The 25,615-nt window shown below is 40.9% G+C and overlaps 2 protein-coding genes across 4 annotated transcripts; both read right to left on the bottom strand.

Annotated features, from left to right (window-relative positions):
- Positions 1-11: 11 nt before the first annotated feature.
- Positions 12-15,748, bottom strand: LOC6042418 (LIM and senescent cell antigen-like-containing domain protein 1). 3 transcript variants are annotated; one of them, XM_038257212.1, is made up of 6 exons: positions 15,536-15,748; positions 15,274-15,340; positions 1,426-1,542; positions 803-1,367; positions 601-742; positions 12-540 (listed from the first exon to the last, which is right to left on the bottom strand). In XM_038257212.1, the coding sequence occupies exons 2-6, from the start codon at positions 15,288-15,290 to the stop codon at positions 338-340; spliced, it is 1,044 nt and encodes a 347-aa protein (XP_038113140.1). In that variant the 5' UTR covers positions 15,291-15,340; positions 15,536-15,748; the 3' UTR covers positions 12-337. The 3 variants fall into 3 exon arrangements, with proteins under 3 accessions (XP_038113140.1, XP_001851538.1, XP_038113135.1); XM_001851486.2 differs by lacking the exon at positions 15,274-15,340; XM_038257207.1 differs by lacking the exons at positions 15,274-15,340; positions 15,536-15,748 and adding an exon at positions 7,165-7,804.
- Positions 15,749-19,130: 3,382 nt separating this feature from the next.
- Positions 19,131-24,425, bottom strand: LOC119765939. Its single transcript, XM_038250220.1, has one exon. It carries the CDS (start codon positions 24,423-24,425, stop codon positions 19,131-19,133), a length of 5,295 nt encoding a protein of 1,764 aa, XP_038106148.1.
- Positions 24,426-25,615: the final 1,190 nt, after the last annotated feature.

Raw genomic sequence — 25,615 nt, 5'->3', positions numbered from 1 at the left:
GAGCTTGTAGATTTGGGTTAATTTAAAACATGTATTTCTAGTATTAGCAGCTAACATTTGACACATTCGTTACAATAATAGGTATTAGCCTACACAAAACTACTCGAACAACGCTTCGGTGAAAGTTAAATATATTATCCTGTAAATATATGTTTAAGAAAAACTCTTTTCGAGATTAAAAAAAATCAAGGCACGACACTGTAACTGCGAGTTAATCTACAATTAGTTAAAAACTACGACTTGTGCATGTTGGTGAGTTCCGTTCGTCTCGACAGTGGATTAGTAAGGCATTCCAGTGTAGAAATTCAAAAATGTTTCGATCGTGTGTTCGCGTCCCTTAAGCCACCGGAACTTTCTTCAGCGTGTTTTCGTGCGCCATGCGCAGCCGGCGCCGCAGCTCGTTCGGGAAGCGTTCGTAGCACTTTTTGCACACCGGCTTTTCGTCGTACTCGTAAAACTTGGACTTTTGGTCCATCTTGTTGTCGCAGATCGAGCAGGAAAAGTGGTGCACGCACCAGGCCTTGTTGAGCGCGGTGAAGACTGAAAAATGAAGGCAGTTGTTAGAAGCTGAAACAGCACAAATATGCTTGGAGAACTAACCATCACCGGCGATGACCTGGTTGCACACGAAGCACAAATTTCCAAACAGCTGATGGTAATGGGTCTCGCAGTAAGCCAGACCACGCTTCTCGTAGTGGCGATGTCCGAGGAACGGCTTCTCGCACTTGGCGCAGACAAAATGCTACAAAGCAGAAACACAATGTTAGAAAACCTTACAGCTTCAAACCACCGAACAACCCACCTCAACATGCCAGTGCTTTCCCAGCGCCGTAACGACGCGCTCCTCGATCGGACGCCGACACGCGCCACAAATCGGAATTCCCATCCGATCGTGGCACCTCAAGCAATACAGCTCGTTCATATCGTTGGCCGCGTACCCGGTACGGTTCTTCACCTCCCGGGCCGACGAGTCCAACTCGACCCCGCACGAGGTACAGTTAAAGTGGTACCCGTGGTAGACCTCACCCCGGAACCGCAACGGCGCATCGTCAATCACTCCGTGGCACTTGTTGCACACGTGCTTGCCCAGCCCAACCTCCTTCTCCTTCCGGTTGCAGTCGTGGCACAGCGCCCGGTTTTGGTTCCGGATGAAGCCCGAATCGGCCAGCGGGATGCTGCACCGCTCGCACGTAAAGCAATCCGGATGCCAGTTGGCGGCCATCGCCTTGATGACGCGCCCAATCACGAAGTCGTTGCACTTGTTGCAGCACGGCGCAAACAGGATGTGGAAGTCCTTCTCGCAGTACTTGCGACCCTCGAACTCGTAGAAAATTCCATCCTGGAACTGCCGGAAGCACTGGGCACAACTGCAACAGACCCAATCAATAAAGATACCTTCTTTACGAAAAAAGACGACAATCTTACACAAAGCACTGAGTGTGCCACAGCTGTCCGTTGGAGTTGACGATCCGCTCATGAGGTTCGAAGCCCTCGTCGCAACGGGTACACATCATCGAGCCGAGCGACATGTTGGCGGAAACTCTGAAATGAAACATTTGTTTTAAGGGCCAGGTTAGAATTTGTTACGTTGGTTGATTAGGATTTGTAACCGATTGATTAGAGTGACGAACATAAAAGATTAAAATTGTGTTACCATTAACCGTTTTTCTTCATTCGTGATTCGATTTTCAATCGAAATTTTTATAAAAAATCAGGCTTATGAACTACACTTTAGACTATGATCGTGTTACTAACATAAGGCGAATCATAAATTTCAACAAAAAGAGAGCTTCAATCTTAGTAAATCACATCTGGTTTGGTTTTCCATTGGCCTCTCACGTTTGTAGATACAGTTCAGACTCGATTATCCGAACGCCTTGGCAAAATTTCACTTCGGATAATCGAATCACGAAACAAAAACTTTTTTAATTTGTCTTATTTTTGATTGTTGAGCTTAAGTATAACCCCTAAACTGCCGTTCTACGCATAATTGTCCCATGTTCAAAAAAGTGGAACTGAGAAAAACGCGATTGAAATTTTTCGATCGTGTTTCTACGCATAATTGTCCCGTGGGTTCCTATTCGCCCTATGTGTCCCTAATCGCCCCAGTTAGCAATTTATCACCCTTATTTGTAATTATCTTGATATACAACTGGTAAACAAGACATAATTCTTAGTAAAACTGATGATTCCGTGTTAGAAAATTAAGTTTAAATTAGTTTAACGATGGGACAAACAGACTTGGTGTTGTTTTTAATGAGTTTGCGAACAAAGTACCAGATTTTATGTGTTTTTCTTAAAGTACACATCAAACTAAACTTAAAAATGTCATAAAGTCAAATTCGTCCAAAACTGACATGGGACAATTATGCGTAGAACGGCAGTAAACTACGCTAAAGTGATTTATAATTTTGAAATCCAAGATGGCGGCCAGTATGGCGGTGAGGAAATATTGAAAAAATGCATTTTATTATTTAATAGGCAAGCAACTAGAGGTGGGCAAAAAAAGAGCGAGCCGCTCAAAGAGCCGGTTCACTGAAAAGAGCGAACGAAACGTGGCTCACAAAAAAAAGAACCCCGGTTCTGTTTTAAACTTCGGTCTTTTGAAAGAACCGTTTCAAGATGGCATGGTTAATGTTATAAATATAATTTATTGAATTTCCAAAAAATATAGTACGAGCAATTCCAGCTCAAATCGGAAATTTTTCTGTTACTTTTGTACCCGGCCCTCTCCGATTTCAATGAAACTTTTTAGACATGTTATCCTAGGCCGATATAAGACATTTTTGTGTATATGGAGCAGGGTGGCCACCTCGGGAAAAAACCGGGAAAACCGGGAAAAAACCGGGATTTTTATCCGCCGGGAGAAAACCGGGAAAAACTCGGGAATTCGACTGACAAACCGGGAAAATATTTTAAGTTTAGTTAAAATTTGACAAAAGCCTCTTTAATTTATTCAATATGTTCTTTTCTCAATTAGAATGTTATTCCTGTTATTATAAATGAAGAATTCGCGAAAACTATGTTTGAATTTGTGTAGTAGACTCATGCTTCTTGGTTATGGATGTTTTTTGTATCCTATTATATTTTTACAAGGCGATTTTTTTTAATAAAGCAAAATGTTTCCTCTACCAGCGATTCTCAACCTGGGGTACATATACCCACGAGCGGTCTCAGGGGGTCCGGAGGACAAACCCCGCAATGGCGAACATTGGTCCCAAACAAAATATTTGAGAGAATAAAAAAGCAAATTGCTTTGAATCAAAAAAATAACAACCATGCCCAATCAGAAAATGTTTAAAAAATATTTGAATGATTAATCTATAATTTGCATTCGTTTAGAAATTTTATGAATTTGAAGTAAAGTGCACCGTTTTTGAGTTTTTTTGTTTTTTTTTTCTACAATTATTTGTTTTAAATTTGTATATGCAACAAAAGAATGGATCAAAAATTATCAAAAAAGAAAGCAGAAAAGAATTTTCTCAACCATTTAATAGAATAATTTTTCAATTGAAAATAGCTACAACTTCAAAAAAAATACTATTTACAAAATTTAAATTTACATAAAAATAAAATTTAAAAAAATATAGGGGGATGTTTGTAGAAATGAAAAAGACAACGAAATAAATTAAATTAAAAAAAATTATCTAAATTTAAAGACATTTTCAGTAGTTTTAAAGAAAAACAGGAAACAACATTTTATTATGAAGCTTTATTAAAAAAAAAGAAAAAAAAACTGATTTCAAGAAATGAACATGGACGTTGTGTGGCCTATCCAGTAAATGTTTTTAAACAACTCTAGAAACAAGATTAACGACATTTTTAATACTTCAAAATTCATTTTTCTTTCTTCGTGAATTGGAATGTAAAAAAATCTCATGCAAACGAAAAATTTCATGTATGAACGCTAGGGGGTACCAGCAGCTTAAGTAACACGAAAAAGGGTACCTAGCCTAGAAAAGGTTGAGAACCGTTGAATTATAACATATTTCAACATAAAAATAATAATATCATGGAGTTTCTGTTTGTAAATAAATTTTATTTGATAATATTTGAGAATCTCAGCCAGACAAATTATTAAGGACAACTTGCAATGAATTTTTTTTTGCAAAGTTTTTTTAAATGTCGTTTGAAATTTATGTAAAATTTTCAGAAATTTTAAAATACAATATATTTAGAATTCTGCTACAAAACGTCACTTGAAATACAGGCAATCACTTTTAGGTGATTACTACATCAACACAAAATTGAGATCATGTTGAAAATAAGGCCGATGCTAATATTTTTCAAAATTTTTGTCCCTCGGCTCTGGCCGGGGTCAAGTGGGGAATAATCCATAGTCTCAACATTTGAATGCAAAAGTGTTCAAATACATTTTACACTAGTTTATTTGTTTTGTCTTCAAAATGTAAGATTTTGCGGTAACAAAAAAAATCTAAAGGTGTAAAATTAAAAAAAAAAGATTATTAAATTAACCCAAACATGCTTAAAAATGATTCCAAACGCAAGGGAATGCATTTTATATTGATTTCAGCTGGTTGCACTTAAATTTCAATCGAAATTTTGATGTTTTTTAAAAATATTTTGTGCCCCCTGATTTTTCGAGGCAACTAACGAATTAACGAGCATTTACATAACTGTTGATAACAACTTATTTTTGCAATTTTTTTCTTTAAAATTAATACATTGTAGTAATAATTAATCTCATTCTAAAAAATAAAACGATTTTTTAAATTTTGAGGTTAAACAATCTACATGTATGATGATGAAAAATCCCAATCATTATGGAAATTAGATGTTTGGATTGGAAACAGATAAAAACGGCTTCGTTTACATCTTACTTACTTTTACTCAAGATTTGAAAGCTTTCTTGAGGAATTCAAACTTTGAACCAAATGTATGCGTTCAAAAAGTATGTTGGTACTAACGTTAGCCTAAAAAAACATTGTAGTTTGGTTTAAAAACATTTCGGAAAATTCCTTCTGGGCTCGGGAGAAAACCGGGAAAAAACCGGGAAATTGAAAATCGAAATCTGGTGGCCACCCTGATATGGAGCCAATTGTTCTCAAAAATGACATTTGAGAAGGGCGTAAGTTATTTAAATATTTTTGTATTTTGTAATTTAAAAATTACTGTTTCTCGAAGCCGTTGCATCGTATCAAATAGTGGTCAAAGACAAACATGTAGGAAATTTGACGGGCTTTCTGAAAAAAATACACTGAAAGAAAAATACACGCCAATTTTATGAGAATTTACAATTTTTAAGTTTAAAAGTTATATTTTAAGGTGATGTCACGATTTTTTTTTCGTTCAAAATTTTTGTGAAAATAGCCTAAAATGTGACAAAAAGACTCACGCAAAATGCAGGGTGCTCTAAACATCAAAATTTTTAAAAACCGAACGCGCGAGTCGATTCTCCAGACAATTTTATATTAAAGTCTCCAAATTGACCATTGTCCGAAGTCCAATCCTTGTGAAGTTACAGCGGTTTTAAAAATAAAAAATGTTGAACAAATAGGTTTTTTTGGTGGTTTTTAGCGATTTCTAAGTGACAGAATTGACTCGTACATTTTTTTACCGGAAAGCTCGTCCAATTTCCCATAAGTTTGCCTTTTCGAGACGAGATTTGTCTGACCACGCGGCCTATATTCCTATCTGTATAGGAAACCCATAGATCATAGGCTATGGGTTTCCTATACAGATAGGATGATTTGAAAATTTAATCTAGAAATAAAATGCAACTTATGATAAATCGTTGCGAGAGATTATTCCTACAATTATCCCCCGATTACTAAGTGCAAAATTAGTTTGAGGCCAAGTCCATGAAAAATGCTGCGTCATAACTTTTTAATAATTTTCACAGATGCTACTTAGGACAAATGTTGAATGTTTTAAAACCCATATCCAAAAATAGTTAATGATTTTTTTTACAAAATTGATTGTTTTCAAAACGTGTGAAATTGGGTACTAAAGCCCTGTGTAAATTTTTATGTACAACGGTAAAAAACACGATTAAAAACCATTTCTAATCTTTTTTTTTCATTTTAACTCAAAAAAAAAAATTTGACAATACAACATTTTTTCGATGGATCAACTATGGTCCCCTTGGAACGAGCTGTCAAGTAGGAGCTTTTCTGTCAAGAAGGACCGCGAGGTTAATTTTTCAAAATTGATTTAAAAAAATCCATTTTAAACTCTTTGTGGTCGTACAAAGGGTCATTGTATTCAGAAAAATAAGCTTTATCGCTGTAAACAAAAATATCAGCAATCTAAGCTTCATTTTAGGACCCAATTGTTCCGTTGAGATAGATTTTTGAAAATTATTTTTGTGTCGTATTATACATAATCGTGATCAAAATACGGATACATCTTGTGTTTTATATAAACAATAAACACAAAGAATAACAAAAACAGATTTTAACTGAACCTTAGATCATTTGATAGACGGGCCACAAAAAAATCACCTCGCGGGGACAGTGTTGAGATATCGTGGAACTCAGTTTGTCTTGATGAACAAATAATAATTTTGAAGTAAAAAATGCTCAATGCTCTCAAAACAGATTTGAAAAATATTCAAATGACGGCTTATACCAACACTTGGACATTTTAACGATTTTCTTGTTTGAAACCCCTTGCAACATGACCAGAATCCGAAATGATCCAGAATTCAGAAAAATCTAGAAATGATTTAAAACATCCTGTCTGTAACAGCGTCTGTTTCATTTGGTGAAATTTTCAGAAAATAATGTTAAAATAATGGATGATTAATATTTACTCAAGCAATTTTTATCGAAAAACATTCACATTCAGTTGGTGACCTCATATCGAAAACACATTTGTAAGCAAATGTCAAACACCATTAGCAACTTGTTTACTGTCCGGTGTATCCGCCATATTTCCCGTAATTTCTGTTTCTTTTTCACTCTGCATCACTCATCTTTGTGGTGAACATTTTAAATGACTAAGAACTTGCCACTGTAGTTTTACGGGTTGGCTTTTTCACAAATCACAAGTTGATCCATTGCACGATAGGTCAATGCAAAAACGTTGATTCACTTTTTTTGCTGACTCTGCGCAAACTTTCACTGCTCATTTCGAGCACACTTCGCAGAAGAAAAAAACCCCCAGCCCAACCCAACCACAACCCTTTAGCACCACACTAACCCAATCACTTCCACGTTGGACCGGCCGGACTGCTCGCGTAGTTCCATCTTCCTGCGGACCGGTGTCGAACTGGCCAACGGCAACGGAACGTTCTGGTATCCTGTACTGCTTCCCGATCCCAAGTTGACACTGCTCAAATCCCGTACGATGGCGTCAGCCGCCAAAAGTGCACTGGAACTCGGCTGTTGTGGCGAAAAGTGCTTATCAGCAATGTTGCTATACAGCGGCGTCGTCGCGTTGGGATTTCTTATCGACGGTCCGTTCTGGTAGAGACGCTCGGCCATCGTGGGGGTGGTGGTTCGACGGAAGGGTTCTCCGCCTGCGACGTGCAGAAGGTTCTCCTTGGACGTTGTGCGACGTTTGTACAGGCTCGAGTTTTCCAGCGACTGTAGCTTTAGCTCACTCATTGCTCGGTTGATCGTTTCTTCAAACCATGAAGCGGATCATTTCTGCTGTGGTTCGGACCCTTGAGCAATTACACCCAACACGTGACCTTCCCACAAGTAGCTTAAACCGGTTTGCAAATCAATTGTTGCTTATCATCGGTGGCGACGCGCAACACCAAAATTTATCACCGAAATTTTTCGAGAGGATTATCGTGACCAATCGAACCGAGTGCCACTGACCAACTGGCGGTGGCGTCGTCGTGACCAGCGAGTTGTCACCTGAAAGGTTTCACTTGGGGCTCTCTATCTCGTTACCCTCTGGGGTTGGGGATGGCGGATGGATCAAGCGCGCTCAGGCGGTGCGCATCATAAAAAGGTAGGGAATAAAAGCAGCAGGCACGAATTCTCGTTGTGCAAATACGATGACGGCTTGCAGGGAATCGTCAAATGGGGTGATTTTGGTTAACTTTTGTGGCGTCAGATTTAACACATTTTTAGTTTTTACCCCGTTGGTTGGTCAAAGTCAAACTAAAAAGTGACGAACTGTCACTTTTTACACGGCGCTCACGCACACTATCAAATCAAACGTTTGGTAGTGTGTGTGAACTCCGTGTAAAAGGGGTGTCAAACAGGAAGGTGCTGTGTCCTAGCCCTCGCCTAGACCAGACCAAAATCCATGATAAAGCTGACAGACCAAATCTGTCAGACCAAGACTGTCAGACCAAAGAGCAAAAAGTAAACAATCTTGGTCTTCGACATAGGTGCACACAAATCAACAAAAGAAAATTTGAAAAAGATTTTATTTTTCCAATTCAATCACTGGGTTTGGACTGCAAAATTGAATGGACGTCAGAAAATGGTTAAACTGTGCGGCGTCCTGTACACCGACAATTGAATTAGCAGTTAAAAACCTTATTCTTCCACTTTAATTTTTGATCGCGTTTTCGGTTTACACCTGAAAAATCTTGAAATTATTTATACGGATTTGTGATTCCTCTCTTTCCACCATTCCCTTGGTGTCAAACTTAAAAGTGACCCCGTTCGTTTGACAACCGTTGGTGTCAAACCATCGGGGTTTGAGTGTAAGTGCCATGCGTTTTCAACCTAAAAAGATCTAAATTTCAATCCTTTCGAACGCAAAATATTGAAGTATCTTTCAAAAATTAAGTTTTCTAAACATTAGGCCTTAATCAAAATTAATAAGGCGCTGCCAATATTTCTCAAAGCTTACACTGCTGATTTTTTTGATTTTTGAATTTGAATTTATTTTACTTTTTTTAAGGATCTAAGTAATCTGGGAGCGTGAACAGAAGTATATTTTTTCCACTGTCATTTTTGTGGAATTTGTATTTAAAAAAAAAATCGATTTCAATTTTTAAACCGGAGTTCCTGTACAATTTAAATGGTGGTAGCGGTTGATGGGGTGACGATTACACGAACAAGAAGGCAGAATCAGCAACAGCTGGAGCACTTTATGAAGTGGTCATCATGCTCCTGTTCTAATCTACCAATCCGGCCAGCAGTACCAGACTTAATGCATCGTGTGGTGATCAGTACCAACTTGCGGCGTCTTATGCCTTTGCTGCCGGTCGAGCAGTACCAGGATCGCTGCTGGAACCTTGATTGTTGCTGCCCGTTACATTACTGTAGTCCTGTTCAAGTCCAGAAGTCTTAGAAGAATTACGATTCAAGTGGCATTTGATGATAAGTTCAAACCCTGCTGGAGCTGTTAAATCTTGATTTGGTGAGATCTATCCATTTTATCTATCATTATTTGATAGATGATTTTATTCCCTTATTTTACATAATATTCTATTGATCAAATGATATATCCATATTATCCCATTCCCACCTTCCCTTTTTCCTTTCCTCATTACCTCCTCCTCCCCTCCTCCCGCCCCTAAATATTATTATCTGCCAAATTTACACTTTCACACCACACCACAACTGATTCGGAGCGTTTGGTACGGTATGTCCACGCATCCTTCCTCCCCTGATGATTCTGTGAAATGTGATCCGTTCACAGAATCTGTCTCTGCGGTTAATGCAACGCAGTAGGCCTGGCCGTTTTAATTTTTGCTATACATTTTCGGGGTAACTCGGATGTACTGTAATCATTAATATTGACAAGAAAGAACTTGAGGCGTAATCTTACCACAAGTTCTTCCAGGATGCTTTCTTCGGACTGGCTGCGCTTGTGTTCGATTAGATTAGATTAGATTAGAATTTATTTTACTTTTTTTAAGGCTGGAAAAGCCACCAAAGCAGTGGCACCAAAAACCTTCTTCTTTTAGTAAACACATAATCAGTGTTGCAAATGAGTGATAAAAAAGCTATCAATAGATTATCTCTGCACCAAAAATATCCGAGAGTATAGTGGCCGTCACTATAGCTTGTGAGATCTCTTCTTGTGTCTCGTGATTCCCAGCGATGTCATTCTCTCTCTATCACTCTTCCCCTTTTCCTCGACTATGCGCTCTCACCGCTGAGTCTCTCAATCTCTCCAAAAACTGCAATGAGAGAACGCGAGATGGCGATTAGGATCCGACCACGCATGACGTCCCGTCAAACTGCGTTTACGAAATTAGTTTTGTGGCGGCTTATGTGGTAGGATGATCGTGGAAGCGGGAATGAGAGAGAAAAGGAAAATATCAATCGCGAGTGGGTAAACACGAAAACGTGTTCGGCTATGTTCGGCGCTGAGAGTTTCAATGAAGAGAGAAGAGCAGTTGTATTTGAGGCATGAATATTCAGGCGGGATAATGATAGTTGCTGAGAGCTGATATTTTGATATTTTAGCAACCCTGCACATAATACAAAACATTATCACATAAGTAACAAAATACAAATAACACGGCTGGACCCACTTGATGTCGCTTCAACTCTGTCGATTGGACCGTGTTCAGAGAGCTCAAATCTATTAAACCTTGGGAAAACTGAGGCGTTTATTTACCACGAAGTCAAATCCGTCGTTTTTGTGATGTGCGGAACAATTGCAACATATATCTGGCATGAATGGTTCCAACCAAAAAAATGTGCTAACCTGTACCTATTTGAACACCCAAAGGAAAAATATACATCATAATCTGCATCAGTGCACGCAGAAAAATAAGGCATATTTAAATCAACAAAACGTTTTGTTGATTTGAAAATCAAGATTTTTGTAAAATCAACGCTAAACGTCAAAGCAACTTTTTCAAAACAACAAAAGTTTTTTGTGGAATTGAGGAAAATCAAGGTTTGTTTCAACGCAAAAACGGCGTTGATTATATTCAACAAAAATTTTGTTGAATCAAATCTCGTACAGGCTGATTCTACAAAATATTTTTCTGCGTGTGTATTTGCTGCAAAAAAAAGTTACATTTTATGACAGTTTTTGCAGCAAGCTCGTAGGGTATTTGTCCCTATTTTGGACCTAGTACCTATTTTGGGTCTACTAAACTTAATTCAATGAAATTGAGCATTTCACCAAATCTGGCAGGAATCTGCCACTTGATAATGATACGTGCAGTCATTATCCTCATTTTGGTGGGCAAGAATAATTTACTTTTTCCTTCTAAATTAGAAATTAAGCAATAAAAATAGCACTCTTCACTTTTTTTTGGCAAATCGCTAATTGCCCATTAGGGCGAAAATTTTCACCACTTTTGCTTACTGTTTGTTGACACTCAGCGCCCGGCTTTCATCGCTCACCCGTCCCCCGAATCTCAGAACACCGGCAATATGTTTTTATTGGTGGATGCCACAATCCCACTGCAAAAACAATCACTAAACTTTGGTGGCAGTTATAAAATAACTGATTAATAACTTCGTCCATTTCGGAGAGAATGGCTCTATATTCAGTCCATTTGAAACTTCTACAAATTGTGACAGTGTGTGTGCGCTTTTCACAAGTTACAGTGTTTCTTGCATATTACGGGCTTGTTGTTTGGCTACGCAACAAATGTTTTATTATGTTTAAAACTCGTAAAGAATTATATAAATCATGTCCAAGCTAACTATGCACGTAATGCAAAGTGAAATCAATCGTTCTAATGTTGATTTGTGGCTTAAAATATCACAATGATTGAGCATGTTTGTCGACCGAATTTGTGCGGCTGTACTGTGCGAGCTGGGGCTGAACCGTACGTCAAAAAAGTTCGCCACGTGCTTCGAGATTTCAACCAATCAGAAGATAGGCCGAAAATATGTACAAAGAAGGTCGTATGCTAGAAGCAATATCCCCAAAATAGGGACAAAAAATGTTTCAGTTTCTCGGGCTTTACAGAAATATAAGGTACATTCATCCCACATATTCGGAACACCCACAAATTTGGAACACTTTTATGATAATTTGTCAATAGCATGCCAAAAGTAGCTTTTCTGTCGAACTTACTATTTTTAGAACCTTCATTTGGACATTATCTTGCTATTTCACTTGTAAAAGTAGTACTTTTTGAACAAAAAACTTCATTCCAAGACTATTTTGTCCAGAGCAGCGAAACACTGCCTCCAAATGGCCTGTTTCATAATTGTGGGATGTTATTGTGCCTCCCACAATTGTGGAACACCTGAATTTAACTGATATTTTCACAAAAATGTTATCAAACCATGTATAAATAATAACTAAGCTTGAGTTATATTGGTTTCAGTGTGTGAAGTCCTTATTTGGTAATAAATATGTACTCCTGGAGAGATCCAAAGTTTGTTTACATTCGTAAGAAAAAAGTGTTCCGAATTTGTGGATTTCAAGGGTCAAAGTAATTCTTAAAAATCTTCATATAAAAGTTAAAATTTGCAGATGTTCGATACAGCATTCGAAAGATCGCAAGAAAAGCTTTCAAATGAAGGTAAAGGCGAATCAATAAGTTCAATTATCGATTTGCTATGATTTTTTGAACATTGGCCGATCTGGAAACCGTTCCGAATATGTGGGATGACTGTATTTTTGTCAAAAATGTGATTAAATAAGAGCATTAGCATTAAAAAACCAACTTATTCATGTAATAAAAGCAAGGCTGCCTATAGCAGCTTTCGAGAATACATCAAATAAAAAGTGCGCTCGGCTTAGTAGGCCCAAAATAGGGACAAATACCCTATATCATTTTTGCTCTGGTGTTGACATGTCAGCGATCTGCAAACGACCGCTGGACTAGCGAAGTTTTTTTTTTCCAAAATCAGCATTTTGTTGCAATCAGTGCAACAAACCGCTGGTACGGCGAAAAAATGCGCTGGATCAGCGCATTGTCTCCCGGAACCAGCAGAATAATCTCCTGGTTGATTTTGGAAACCTGCAGCTCTTTCGAATCCAGCGAGAAAAAATCGCTGATTTTAGCAAAACTGATTCCGCAAACAGCAAAATTTTTTACTAAACCAGTAATTTTTTTTTACTGGTGCACTCAACTTTGACCAGTTTTCAAGCCAAGTTAATATCTTCTAATGAAAAATCATTACAATGAAGAACTTCGTCATCTCAAAAAAAAAAAATAATAATAAAAATTGAAAAACATTGTTCAGTTAAAAAAATAATAACTAATAGAGATAATTAACCACTTAGTCTGGTATCATCCCTACCCACTCCACGGTAACCGCACAGGTAAACACCACGCCGCCAGTTAAAAGAGCTGCTGGCTCAGCGAACGAGACACGAATTATTCAAGTTCGGCAACAAATAAGGCAAACATCTCTTTTCATTCCTTTCTGGTCAGAGCTTTTCAGTTCAGTGTTGGTTGCACTGGTCTTTTGCTGAAAAAAAAAACAAGCCATTCCACCAAGTTTGGGCAACAGGGCAAAAGTTGCTTTTGGTACCGAGAGGTATAGGTTGGTTGTTGGTACTTTTTGCGCGTGTGAACCAGAGGAATAACAAGTTTCAAACGGACGTGATTTTATTGCACTCTTCTGCAGAGTCAACTCACGCGGCGGCGACGGCGACGAAAGTGGTCAGATAATAACGGAATTTATTGTGCTGTTCTCTTACGGAATACTTAAGTCAGATTGTGAGGTATTTGTGACGGTGGTAATTTCAACTAATAGGGGAACAGCTTCTAATTCCAGCGTGCCTCTAATGTTGACAGGTCAGAACTTTGACATTCAATTAAAGCTAAATAAAAGCGTTTTCAACTGAAATCGAGTGATAAATAGCTCAATGAGAAGTGAGCAAGCAAGTTTCAATCAATAGTTTTGCAAAATAAGTTGTTTAAATAGTGAAAATCAGCAAATTGGATTAAATTAGGAGCGAGTGTTTAACCTGCCAAACATACGAGAATTTCCCCTATATTGTTTATATCTAGCAATTTATTGATAGTAGCATAACAAAACAAAAAAAAAATGATCTCGTAAAAAGCTTTTTAAGAGAAAATTTACAAAATCATCAGAACTTTGAAGGAAGTTTTAAGACAAATGTCCATGTTCAAACAGTTTTGAAAAGTATTACTTTTGGGTACAAGTGCTAAAAAGTTCAACTTTAACTAGTGAAGCTTTTCAGTCCTTATATCGAAAAGTTTTTCTTTTCGATTCTGTTATTTTTGGTAAAGAAATGTAGGTCAATTTCCAAAAAGAGGGTTAACGTGGTTTATAGATAGCCCATATGCAATTTGTTCTAAATGTGTAGTTTTCAATCATTTTAACAAGTTTAACAACGGTAATTTATTTTTATTTAAATTATGTTTTACCCCGACTCGGTTCAAACGTTAGGATTTTGACAGCTTGCGTGAGATGTTTACATTTTTGCCGCAATATTGATTTTTTTCCAAAACTTTAACGTTTTGTCCCGGTTTGTGGTCCCAAAATTCTAAATTTGTAAAAAAAAGATTAAAAAGCCTTTATGTGATTTAAGAGCGAGTCCACGAACAGGGCATACCCCTTTGTATGGGACGTTTACACACTTTTTTATTTGAATTCGAAAATTATGCTTTTTTTTCACTAAAATGCCAATAACTCCCTTTAGATTTAATCAATTGGGATGCTTCTCCCTGCATTTTGTTGCATTTTTTAAGCTCTTTCAGATGAGAGATGGGTATGTTTTGCTCGTGGACTCGCTCTTAAAATGCAACATATAAGCGATATTTTCTAAATAATTTACAATCGATTATGCAAATTTTTGCATTTTTTTTTTTTACTGAAAGTTTTAATGTTGGCCAGTACTAACTTTTTTGCCCCTTTTTTGGGAAAAATTGAAAAGAGGCGGGGACAAAGACTGGGAATGGAGTTTTCAGCTTTAGTAGTGCTAAATTTTCCGTTTTGAGTGTAACTTGGTTCATATTTAATTTTATTTAAAAAAATGCTGAAAACATAAATTTGACAATTGAATAAATTGTAAGTTTGTTTATTTTTCCCGCGCCTTTTGTTTTATGTACTATGATAGCTGTTTCTACATATTGTTTAATAGACGATTTTATAATAAAAAAAAGTATAGATTATTTATGCAAGTCACTAGAACTTATTATTTGGAGCTTTTACGGTGAAACAGTTGAATTTAGTATATTTTACCATATATGGACAATTAAGACCAGCTGTGTCTAAATCTAAGCCACAGGGGCAAGCAAGGTAAGCATATCAATTATTGCTATCACCTATTTAAATCTTTTTTCAAAACCTTCCCATTTAGTAGCCCGACCATTACACTTAAAGCTCCATTGATGTATTAATCATTGTTAGTGTGTAAATTGAGGCTCGTTTTACAATTAGAACTATTATTAATCTGCGTTTTTATGTTTCTTAGAACTTTAGCAGCTCTCTCGCTTACCCTACAACTGGGGGCATTTCTACCGAATACTTAATCAAACGACTTTCAAACAAACGCAAAACTTCGGCTGCAAATAAACACAAACAGAAAATTTACCAAAAAATGATTTCCTTTGGCGAATACAAATATTCTTAAGACTACAGGAAGTGATTCACTGAAAACTTTGCCAGGTAGAAGTACAAGAAAAAAATGTGAAGAGGCGGATCTGGTCCAATCATCGAAGATGGCCTTGCAAATTGAAAAAAAAGCTGGTAATACTTACGACTATCGACGGTCTTATCTCGCGCAAAGGCACTCGATTTATCTCGCTGATAACAGGGCTGCAATCGCACTTTCAAAATACAAACGAACAAATAAATAAATCGCAACAATTCGCACAACTTTTCGCTTTGGTTCCGATTTTAGGGTGGGAGAGCAGATTTTTTTTTTATTTCGTTTTGACAGATGGTAGAGTCTGCCTCATGATCTCATTCACGGGGGTTTCGGTGGTGGTGGTGTCTGTGAATGAATGAAACGGCCCACGACGGTGTACACACAAACACCAGCGTACGGTTTCATTACGCACTCTCTGCCGTGCGCACATGATCAGTGTAGTAAAACTCAGTAAAAAGATGTAAACAGCAGCGCACACATGAATGAAATGCGTGGTGTTAAACGACAACACCGTCAACCGGAGTGAATTGGGAGAAAATGGGAGAAAAAATTTAAGAGAAATTTTGGATTTTTTTAAAGATCCAACAAAAAAAATGTATTTTTTTGCTTCTTGGCAGGGGTGCCAGGTTGCCAGATAAATCTGACATTGCCAGATTTTTTGAGTGCCAATTTGAAAAAAAAATTCTATTTCTTCTACACATTGTTTTGTTGATGTATTTTGTTTATTTTGTGAATCTATAATGTATAAAGAGTGAAAATACACTGTTTTTGAACACAAAATTGCTTATTACTTTGAGAAAAGTGGCTTGCCAGATTTTTTTTCCAGATTTTTTTCTGTTCAGACCTGGTAACCCTGCTTCTTGGGTTTTTTTCAGTACAGTCATCCCTCATATTCGGAACAGTTTACAGATCGGCCAATGTTCAAAAAATCATAGAAAATCGATAATTGAACTAAATGATTCGCTTTTACCTTCATTTGAAAGCTTTTCTTGCGATCTTTCGAATGCTGTATCGAACAACTGAAAATTTTAACTTTTATATCAAGTTTTTGAAGAAAAACTTTGACCCTTGAAATCCACAAATTCGGAACATTTTTTTCTTACGGATGTAAACAAACTTTGGTCTCTCCATGAGTAAATATTTTTTTACAAAATAATGACTTCACGCACTGAAACCAACGAAACTCAAGCTTAGTTATGTTTTATGAATGGTCTGATAACTTTTTTTGTGAAAATATCAGGCAAATTCAGGTGTTCCACAATTGTGGGAGGCACAATAACATCCCACAATCATGGAACAGGCTCTTTGGAGGCAGAGTTTTGATGCTCTGGATAAAATAGTCTTGCAATGAAAAAAAACGGAATCGACGTAACACCTTATAATGTGGCCCTCTTAAACCTTGCGGTTTCGTCAACGGATCCACAGGCGTGTATCGTTCTTTTTGCGACAAGACTCCGCCTCCCGGGTCTCCTAAGTGTGAAGGTATGGCACGGGGAGAGGGCACCGAATACCTATATTTACACTTAGAATTTTTTGCGTCCGCCTCGGGATTCGAACCAGCGACCTCTGGATTGTGAGTCCAGTGCGCGGTCCGATTGATCCACACAGGCAGACAATGCAGGAGGTTTTTCGTTCAAAAAGTACTATTTTTACTAGTGAAATTGCAAGAGAATGTCCTAATAAAGGTCCTAAACATAGTAGGGTCGACAGAAAAGTTGCATAAGCCATGTTATTGACAAATTACCACAAAAGTGTTCCGAATTTGTGGGTGTTCCGAATATGTGGGATGACTGTACTCCCGACTCAAGCCGGTTTCAAAACACCCAGAAAGCAAAAAATGTTTTATATTTATTACACCCCTTTGTCAAAAACCAACTGTTATCAAACGAACAGGGTCACTTTTTAGTTTGACCGACGACGTTTGACACTCCTTTTACACGGAATTCACACACACTACCCAACTTTTGTTTTGATAGTGTGCGTCAGCGCCGTGTAAAAGTGACAATTGGGTCCTAAAATGAAGCTTAGATTGTTGATATTATTGTATTCAGCGATAAAGCTTATTTTTCTGAGTACCATGACCAAAGAGTTTAAAAATTGATTTTTAAATCGATTTTGAAAAATTGGACCACGAGGTTAATTTCTTGACAGAAAAGCTCCTACTTGACAGCTCGTTCCAAGGGGACCATAGTTGATCCATCGAAAAAATGTTGTCTTGTCAATTTTTTGCCTTCCTCACCTTACTGAGGAAAGGCTATAAAATCACTCGAAAAATGATCTTCTCAATTAGACCTCCTAGACCCACCTTCATGTATACCTATCGACTCAGAATCAAATTCTGAGCAAATGTTGATCAAAAAATTGTCACTCGATTATCTCAAGACTGGCTAAACCAATTTTGTTCGTTTTGGCCTCATTCGATCCGTCCTGGGGTCCCATAAGTCGCTATTAAATATTATGGAGTTTAGTTAAGTACTTTAAAAGTAATGCTAAAAAAACGATTTTAACAAAAGTTTGGAAGATTGTAAAAAGGGTGGTTTTTTAAAGAAAACCCGTCATGCTATACATTTTCAGAAAGGTATTTAAAAGACCTTTTTAACGCGTCCAAGACATTGAAGATCTGAAAACCCTATCAAAAGTTATAAGCAATTAAGAGTTATTTACGCACTTTTTGGAGGCCGGATCTCAGATATTTTGATGAAAACGTTGTCCGGATCTCTCATGCGACCTATCGTTGGATAGGTATTCAAAAAACCTTTCCAACGCGTCCAAGACAATCAAGATCTGACAACCCTATCAAAAGTTATAAGTAGGGTTAGTGAAATTTCACGATTTCGCGGACAGCGTGAAATCCGCGAAATCCCGTGAAATGTTATGTTTGTGTGAAAATGTAACGATTTTTCTCAAAATAATTAATCAAACTCAAAAAGGAATAAAAAAATCTTATGAACTACTGTAGAATTAAGCGAGTGAATATCCTGGTTAAATAGAGCACCGGATTCGAGTGATAGAAATGACAATTCTCCCATAAGAAGTCTTCGTTTGATAAGCTTGATATGAACTATTTGAAGAATTATTAAAATTTTCAGTTTCTATAGAAACTAACTAAATTTAGTAATATTATAATTCTCTGTAGTACAAATTTTCTGCTATTTTAATAAAAATGTATGATTTCAAAATAAATTAAAAGAATCAAGCTTTGTTTTATTTAAAATAAAATGAAGAGTATTTTTAATCTTTGTAATCACCTTTTTAAAACATTTCAGATTTTTTTCTGAGTCCTGTTTTATTTTAAAAATATTTGATTATTTGTGTGAATAATTCCCTTGAAAGTTAAAAAATACAATTTTTTTGTTTTCTGTTCTTATTATGAATAAAAATTTCGATTTCGTAACAATTTATAATATTTCTGCCTATGGATTTTAAATTTAGTTTTTTAAAAACCTTAAAAATTATTTTGAATGGTCTAAATGTTGAAGAACATTTGTAGAGACGAATTAAAAAACGCGTGGACTGTAATTTGCGACTGGTTTATTCTCTTGCCGTCTCTAAACTGTACTGGTTGTTCGTGCTGTGTGTTAGTGTGAGTGTGTTGTAAAAGCGGAAATGCACTGAATCAAAATTTCTGTCTTCTAGCTGTCAATCGCTGCAGGGTTGCCAAATGCGTCCCAACATCCTCCTCCGCCAGTGGACATCCGGGAACTTCAACCGGCTGTCTTCTCCTCTGCTTCGTCGTCGAGTGGGAGCACCGCAACCTTTGCCGTCGACCGCTTGTAAACTCCTCCTGCTGTCTTTACCGTCACCACGCGGGTGACTCCGTCTTGCCCGGGGTGGACCTTCACAACTCGGCCGAGCCTCCACTGCAGCGCCGGAACGTTCTCCTCCTTGAGCAGCACCAAATCTCCTTCCATGACGACAGTGTGCTGCTTGTTCCACTTCTGCCGCTGCTGCAGCTCGGACAGGTAGCCCGCCGACCAGCGTTTCCAGAAGTCAGCTCGCATCTTCTGCAGGTGCTGCCACCGTGTCAGCGTTCCAGGCTTGAGTTGATCGTACGCCGGCTCCGGGATCGCGTTGAATGGGCGGCCAATCAGCAAATGACCGGGCGTGATCACGTTGAGGTCACCCGGGTCCGCCGTCTGCGGCACCAACGGCCGCGAGTTAAGTATGCCTTCAATCTGCGTTAGTAGTGTGGACCATTCATCTTCTGTCAGCTTCGTTTCACCTGCGTTCCGCTTGATCAGGTGCTTCGCCGACTTCACGCCGGCTTCCCACAAACCTCCTACGTGCGGCGACCGTGGTGGGATAAAATGCCAGCGAATTTCCTTGGGCAGACAAAACTCTTGAAGCGCATCCTTCGTCAGCTGCTGCGTCAGCAGCGCGTACAGTTCGTGGAGCTCCGAGCTGGCTCCAGCAAAGTTTGTGGCGTTGTCGCTGTAAACGTCGGAGGGAAGGCCGCGACGAGCGACAAATCGGTGCAAGGCGGCAATGAAAGCATCCGTCGTTAAGTTTGACACCAGCTCGATGTGGATGCACTTCGTCACCATGCACACAAACAATGCCACGTACGCCTTGCAGTACACTGGTTTGCGCGGGTGCCCCTTGCGTACGTAGATTGGTCCAGCGAAGTCAACGCCCACTCGTTCAAATGGGTAGGCCTGGGTCACTCTGTAGCTGGGCAAGTCTCCCATGAACAGTTTGGTCTCCGATGGGTTCACCTTGAAGCACCGTACGCACTTCCGCAACCTTGCGCGGATCGCGTTTCGTCCGTTCAGGATCCAGTACCGTTGCCGCAGGACCGATAGAGTTCCGCTCGGTCCGACGTGCAGATTCTCCTCGTGGACAGCTTGAACCAGGATCGCCGTTACTGGATGCTCGGCAGGCAGTATGGCCGGGCACCGCTGCTCGTACGACACGTTGGCGTACTTGATCCGTCCGTTGACTCGTAGAATGCCGTAGGTGTCGACCCACGGGTTCAAGCTTCGTAGTCGGCCAGTGTACCTCTCGTTCGGCTTGCCTTGCTTCTTCAACACTTCTTGGATGTCTGTCTGCATTCGTTGCTGCTGGACCATGTACACAATCGAGCGCAGCGACGATCGTAGTTCGGGTATGGTTGGGTACTTGTCGTTGTCTCCGTACGTGGATCGCTTCCGGGTCTTGTTGCATAAGCGAATCACGTAGGCTAGCACTCGTTGTAGTTTGCGGAACGAGCTGAACCGTGTGAAGATCCTGTTGTAGTCTTCTTCTTGTTCGTCGGTTATCACAACGGCTGCAACTCGTACTTCGGGTAGTTCGACTACGATGGCCATCTCGTCTTCTTGGTAGTCGTTTTCTTCGAGGAACCCGCCATGGAACCAGAAGCGATTCCCAATCAGCGCTTCCGGAAAGAGTCCTCGTGAGACGAGGTCTGCGGGGTTGGCGCTGCTTCGCACGTACTTGTACTCGTAGTCGGCCCTCGGGGTAAGCTCGTGGATTTCGGCAACTCGGTTTGCCACGTACGTTTCGAGCTCGCTTGGGGACTTGGCCAACCATCCCAGTACAATCGTCGAGTCGCTGTACAGCACCTTCCGAGTGAATTTCACCTTGAGTGCTTTCATTACCCTGGACACCAACCTTGACATCAGCCGGAAGCCGCACAGTTCGAGTTTCGGGATCGTCTCTTTGGGCGCCAAGTGCGACTTGCTGCACAGCAAGTAGGCTACTGCTGTGTTGTCCGCCAGAATGTTACGCACGTAGACGCACGTGCCGTAAGCTTCCAGGGATGCGTCCGAAAATGCGTGCAGCTCCAGGGCCACCCTGTGTGGCACGATGACTCGGCGCTCGATCTGTACCTCCATCAGCGCTCGCAGTCCTCCACGAAATTTGTTCCATAGCTCCGTAAGCACCTTGCACAGTTGCTCGTCCCAAGACACTTTCTTTCGCCAACACTGACGCAGGATCAATTTAGCGGTGACACAAACCGGTGCTTGCAGACCTAGCGGGTCAAAAGATCTGGCAACTTCCGACAGGATGCGACGTTTGGATACCGGTTGAGTCAAGTCAGTGAGAGCGACGCGGAACAGCAGTTTGTCACTGGTGGGGTTCCACAGAATGCCGAGAGTCTTGATCATTTCGTTCACGCCACTCAATTCGAATGACACTTGCTTCTCTCGTCGTTCGTCTGGAATGGTGTCAAGAAACTCGGCGGAATTGGAGCACCACTTGTGGAGCTCGAAGCCTCCCTTCTCCAGCAGCTCCTCCAGTTCGTCGCGCGCCAGCAGCAACTCCTTCAGTGTATCAGCACCCGCAAGTGCGTCATCGATATAGAAATCGTTCTCCAAAATCTTGGCAGCGCGAGGGTAGGCTTGTCCTTCGTCTTGGGCGAGCTGTTTCAACGTACGGGTCGCCAAGTATGGCGCTGATGCCGTTCCGTAAGTGACGGTCAACAGTTCGAGCGTTTTGAGTGACTCGGAAGGGTCCGTTCTCCAAAACACACGTTGAAACTTCGTGTGGTCGGGGTGCACCCGAACCATTCTGTACATCTTCGAGATGTCCGCCGTAAACACGTACGGGTACGTCCGGAATCGAAGGGCGATATCGAATAACGGATCTTGAATGGTTGGACCGACCATCAGGGTGTCGTTGAGCGAGAGTCCGGAACTCGTTTGTGCCGAGGCGTCAAAAACTGTGCGCAACTTGGTGGTGGACGAACTTGGCTTCAGTATGGCATGGTGGGGCAGGTAGTACCCACCATCTTCCTCCTTGGACGGGTCGATTTCGCGGCAGTGGCCGAGGCGCACGTATTCTTCCATGAAAGCGCAGTAGGCCGCCTTCAGGTCCGCGTTCTTAGCTAGTTTCTTCTCGAGGTACGAGAAGCGTTGTAGTGCGTGCTGCTTCGAGTCGCCGAGTTGACTCACGTTGCCACGGAAGGGTAGCATCACGACGTAGCGACCGCTCGGGTCACGGCTGTGGGTCTGCTCGTAGCACTGCTCGCATGCCGTCTCCTCCGACGACATCCTTGAAGCGGTCGGCACCGCCTCGGATTCCCAGAACCGTTCGACGAGGTCGTTCAGCTCAGCGTCTTGGACCGCCACGTTGCAGCGGGTCACTTCGTACTTCCAGCTCGTGGAGTCGGCCAGGCCACCGACTACCCATCCGAACACTGTCTCCTGCAAAAACGGCAGGCTCTCTGCCAGCTTGACCTTACCAGTTTTCAGGAGACCGAAGAATTGGCCGACGCCAATCAGCATGTCCACCCGTTGAGGGCGGTAGAACTCCGGATCCGCTAGCTGCAGGCCGGCGGGTACCGGCCAGGTAGAGATGTCGATGTTCTTCGCAGGTATGGTTCCAGTGATACGGTTGATCACCAGACACTCCAAGTTGCTTGTGTAGACGTTGTCTCGGGACTGCACGTTGATGTGCACCAAGGCCGTAACCCTGGTCGTTGAACCATCCACACCTTTGACGTCGACGTTCACACTTCGTCGCTTCAGTCGCAGTAGCGACGCGACCTTCTCCGTACACAGATTCACTTGTGAACCGCAATCTAGCAGTACGCGGCAGGGCAGGGCCTTGCCACCGTCGTCGAGGATGTTCACAATCGCCGTGCAGAGAAGCGCCCGTTGCTGGTAGATCACACAGGAGGCTGTGACCGCCGTCGTTCCGGCTGGTCCTGCGCTCGGCGTAGCCGTCGTGGAGTTCTGCGTGGATCGTGCAAGTGGCTGCTCGACAGCGACACCCGTTTCGTTCAGATGTAGTGTAGAATGGTGCCGCTTCTTGCAGGCCTTGCACGTCTTCGTCGAGGAGCAGCGACGCGTAATGTGCCCCTTCTTTAAGCAATTGAAACAAACTCCAGTTTGCTTCGCCTTCTCGTAGCGCTCCTTCGGATCCAGCTTGAGATATTCGCCGCACTCGTGGTTCTGGTGCTCCTGTCCGCAAAATGCGCACCGGTACTCGACCGACGCCGCCAGGGACGATGCCTTCAGTGCGGGAATCTTCGTTGTCTTTGCTGCGACAGGCTTCTTCTGCTTGTTGTCAGCAAGCTCGATGCGTTCCAAAACTTGACTCCGGGTTGTGAGAAACTTCACCGTGTCGGCGTAGTTCGGAATCTCGCCGTGCTCGATGCTTGTCTCCCACACTTTCCTCGTTTCGATGTCAAGCTTCGACGCCAAAATGTTGACCACCAGAATGTCCGCAAGGCCAGCCATCGGGAACTCGTGGAAGTTCAAAGCACTTACGTGCCGTTTGCACCCGTCCACCAGCTCACGGAGTTGTTTACCACTTTCAGATGTCATCGGTTTGAGGTTAAGTAAACCGCCGACGTGAATGTCAACGATCCTCCTCTTATTCTCGTATTGCTCGGTCAGTTCCGCCCAAGCAGCAGCAAAGTCGCTGTCGTTGATCGTTTGCTGGTCGATTGACCCAACGGCTTCTCCGACCAGGCACTTGTCCAAATGATAGAGCTTGGTTGCGTCTGACTCGCCGGGGTGCTTGCTCATGACATCCGCGAAAATGGCCTTGAATTTGTACCAGTTTTCTGGCTTCCCGTCGAAAGATGGCAGCGGCGTGTGGAGAGAAGATGTCGCTTGCACTCGCACGGGTTGGGCTGCTGCCGGAGGCTGGGGGTCCGGTTCTTGTTTGACCCCACGCAGTAACTGGCAGACCTTGGCCCGAACGAAATTGTAATCCGCTTCAAATTCGACATACTTCTTCTCCTGGTCATCCGCTTCCGCTGGCTTGGCCGCGTAGATCTTATTCTGGAAGTGGTTGAATTCCTCGTAGGCTGCGTCAATCGTCTTCAGCTGGGTGTGCAGGAGGAACTCATCCGGAATCGTTTGGTTTTGCGTGTGCTGGCCCAGCACGTTCTTAATCCGGGTGATTTTTCCTTTCACTGCACCACGTTGTTTCACCAAAATGTCGAACTCTTCCGCCATCTTTCTTCTCGATTGTTGCAGCTCTCCGATCGGCGTACTAAAAACTTCCAATAACGAACTGTCCGGATCTTTCACCGGAGTTGAGAGCATCTACGCCCATCCAATCGACCGGGTCCTTGTCCGTTCCTTTCGACCGAAACTACTACGAATATCCGGCGAAGTAGGACCAAAAAATGTAGAGACGAATTAAAAAACGCGTGGACTGTAATTTGCGACTGGTTTATTCTCTTGCCGTCTCTAAACTGTACTGGTTGTTCGTGCTGTGTGTTAGTGTGAGTGTGTTGTAAAAGCGGAAATGCACTGAATCAAAATTTCTGTCTTCTAGCTGTCAATCGCTGCAGGGTTGCCAAATGCGTCCCAACAACATTTAAACTATTTAACATATTTTGGATGGACAAGATTGTTGAATCTTGCTTTGATATGAAATTCAATAAAATTTAAACTGATAAAACAAAAGCAACTCAGCGAAAACTTTTTAACCTTTTTTAGTTGAATATTAAAAAAGCAATTCAATAAATGAGAATACGCATGCCTTACATTTTGTTTCAAAATATGAATTGAGCCCATCCGTAAAACAGACGGTTTTTTTTTCGATAATTAGGAGATTTTTTTGTCACGTTCACGTCAGTTTATTGAAGAATAATATATAATAAAGCATAAAAAGTAGTTTCTGTGATTTAAACATAAGATTTTCAGAGTTATTTTAACATTTTTCACGTTCCGCGAAATTTGCGTGAAATTCGGTGTTTTGAAATTGAGGTCCCCGTGAAATTTGCTATTTTCGAGCGTGAAAAATCACTAAGCCTGGTTATAAGCACTTAAGTGTCATTTGCGCACCTTTTGGAGGCCGGTTCACAGATATTTTGATGAAAACGTTGTCCGAATCTATCATGCGACCTATTGTTGCATAGGTAATCAAAAGACCTTTCCAACGCGTCCAAAACATTGAAGATCTGACAACCTTATCAAAATTTATAAACACCTAAGTGTTATGTATGCACATTTTGGAGGCCGGATCTCATGATATTCATGCGAGCTATATTTGGATAGGTAATTAAAAGACCTTTTCAACGAGCACGAATTGGATTGAAGATCTGACTACCCTATCATAAGTTGTAACCACATAAGTGCCCTGCAATATGAAGATCTAACTACCCAATCTAGTGGTATAAATAATAAGTCAAAATTGATAAAACTCTAAATAAACACCGCCATTTTGTGTCTATTTTGGATAGCACCCTTTAAATGTGAGAAAGGCACCAACCACCTAAGGGTGGATT

This window comes from Culex quinquefasciatus, chromosome 1, assembly GCF_015732765.1.
Source record: "Culex quinquefasciatus strain JHB chromosome 1, VPISU_Cqui_1.0_pri_paternal, whole genome shotgun sequence".
Lineage (NCBI taxonomy): Eukaryota > Metazoa > Arthropoda > Insecta > Diptera > Culicidae > Culex > Culex quinquefasciatus.
The sequence above is the reverse complement of the archived record's forward strand: the minus strand, read 5'-3'. Positions and strand labels throughout refer to the sequence as shown.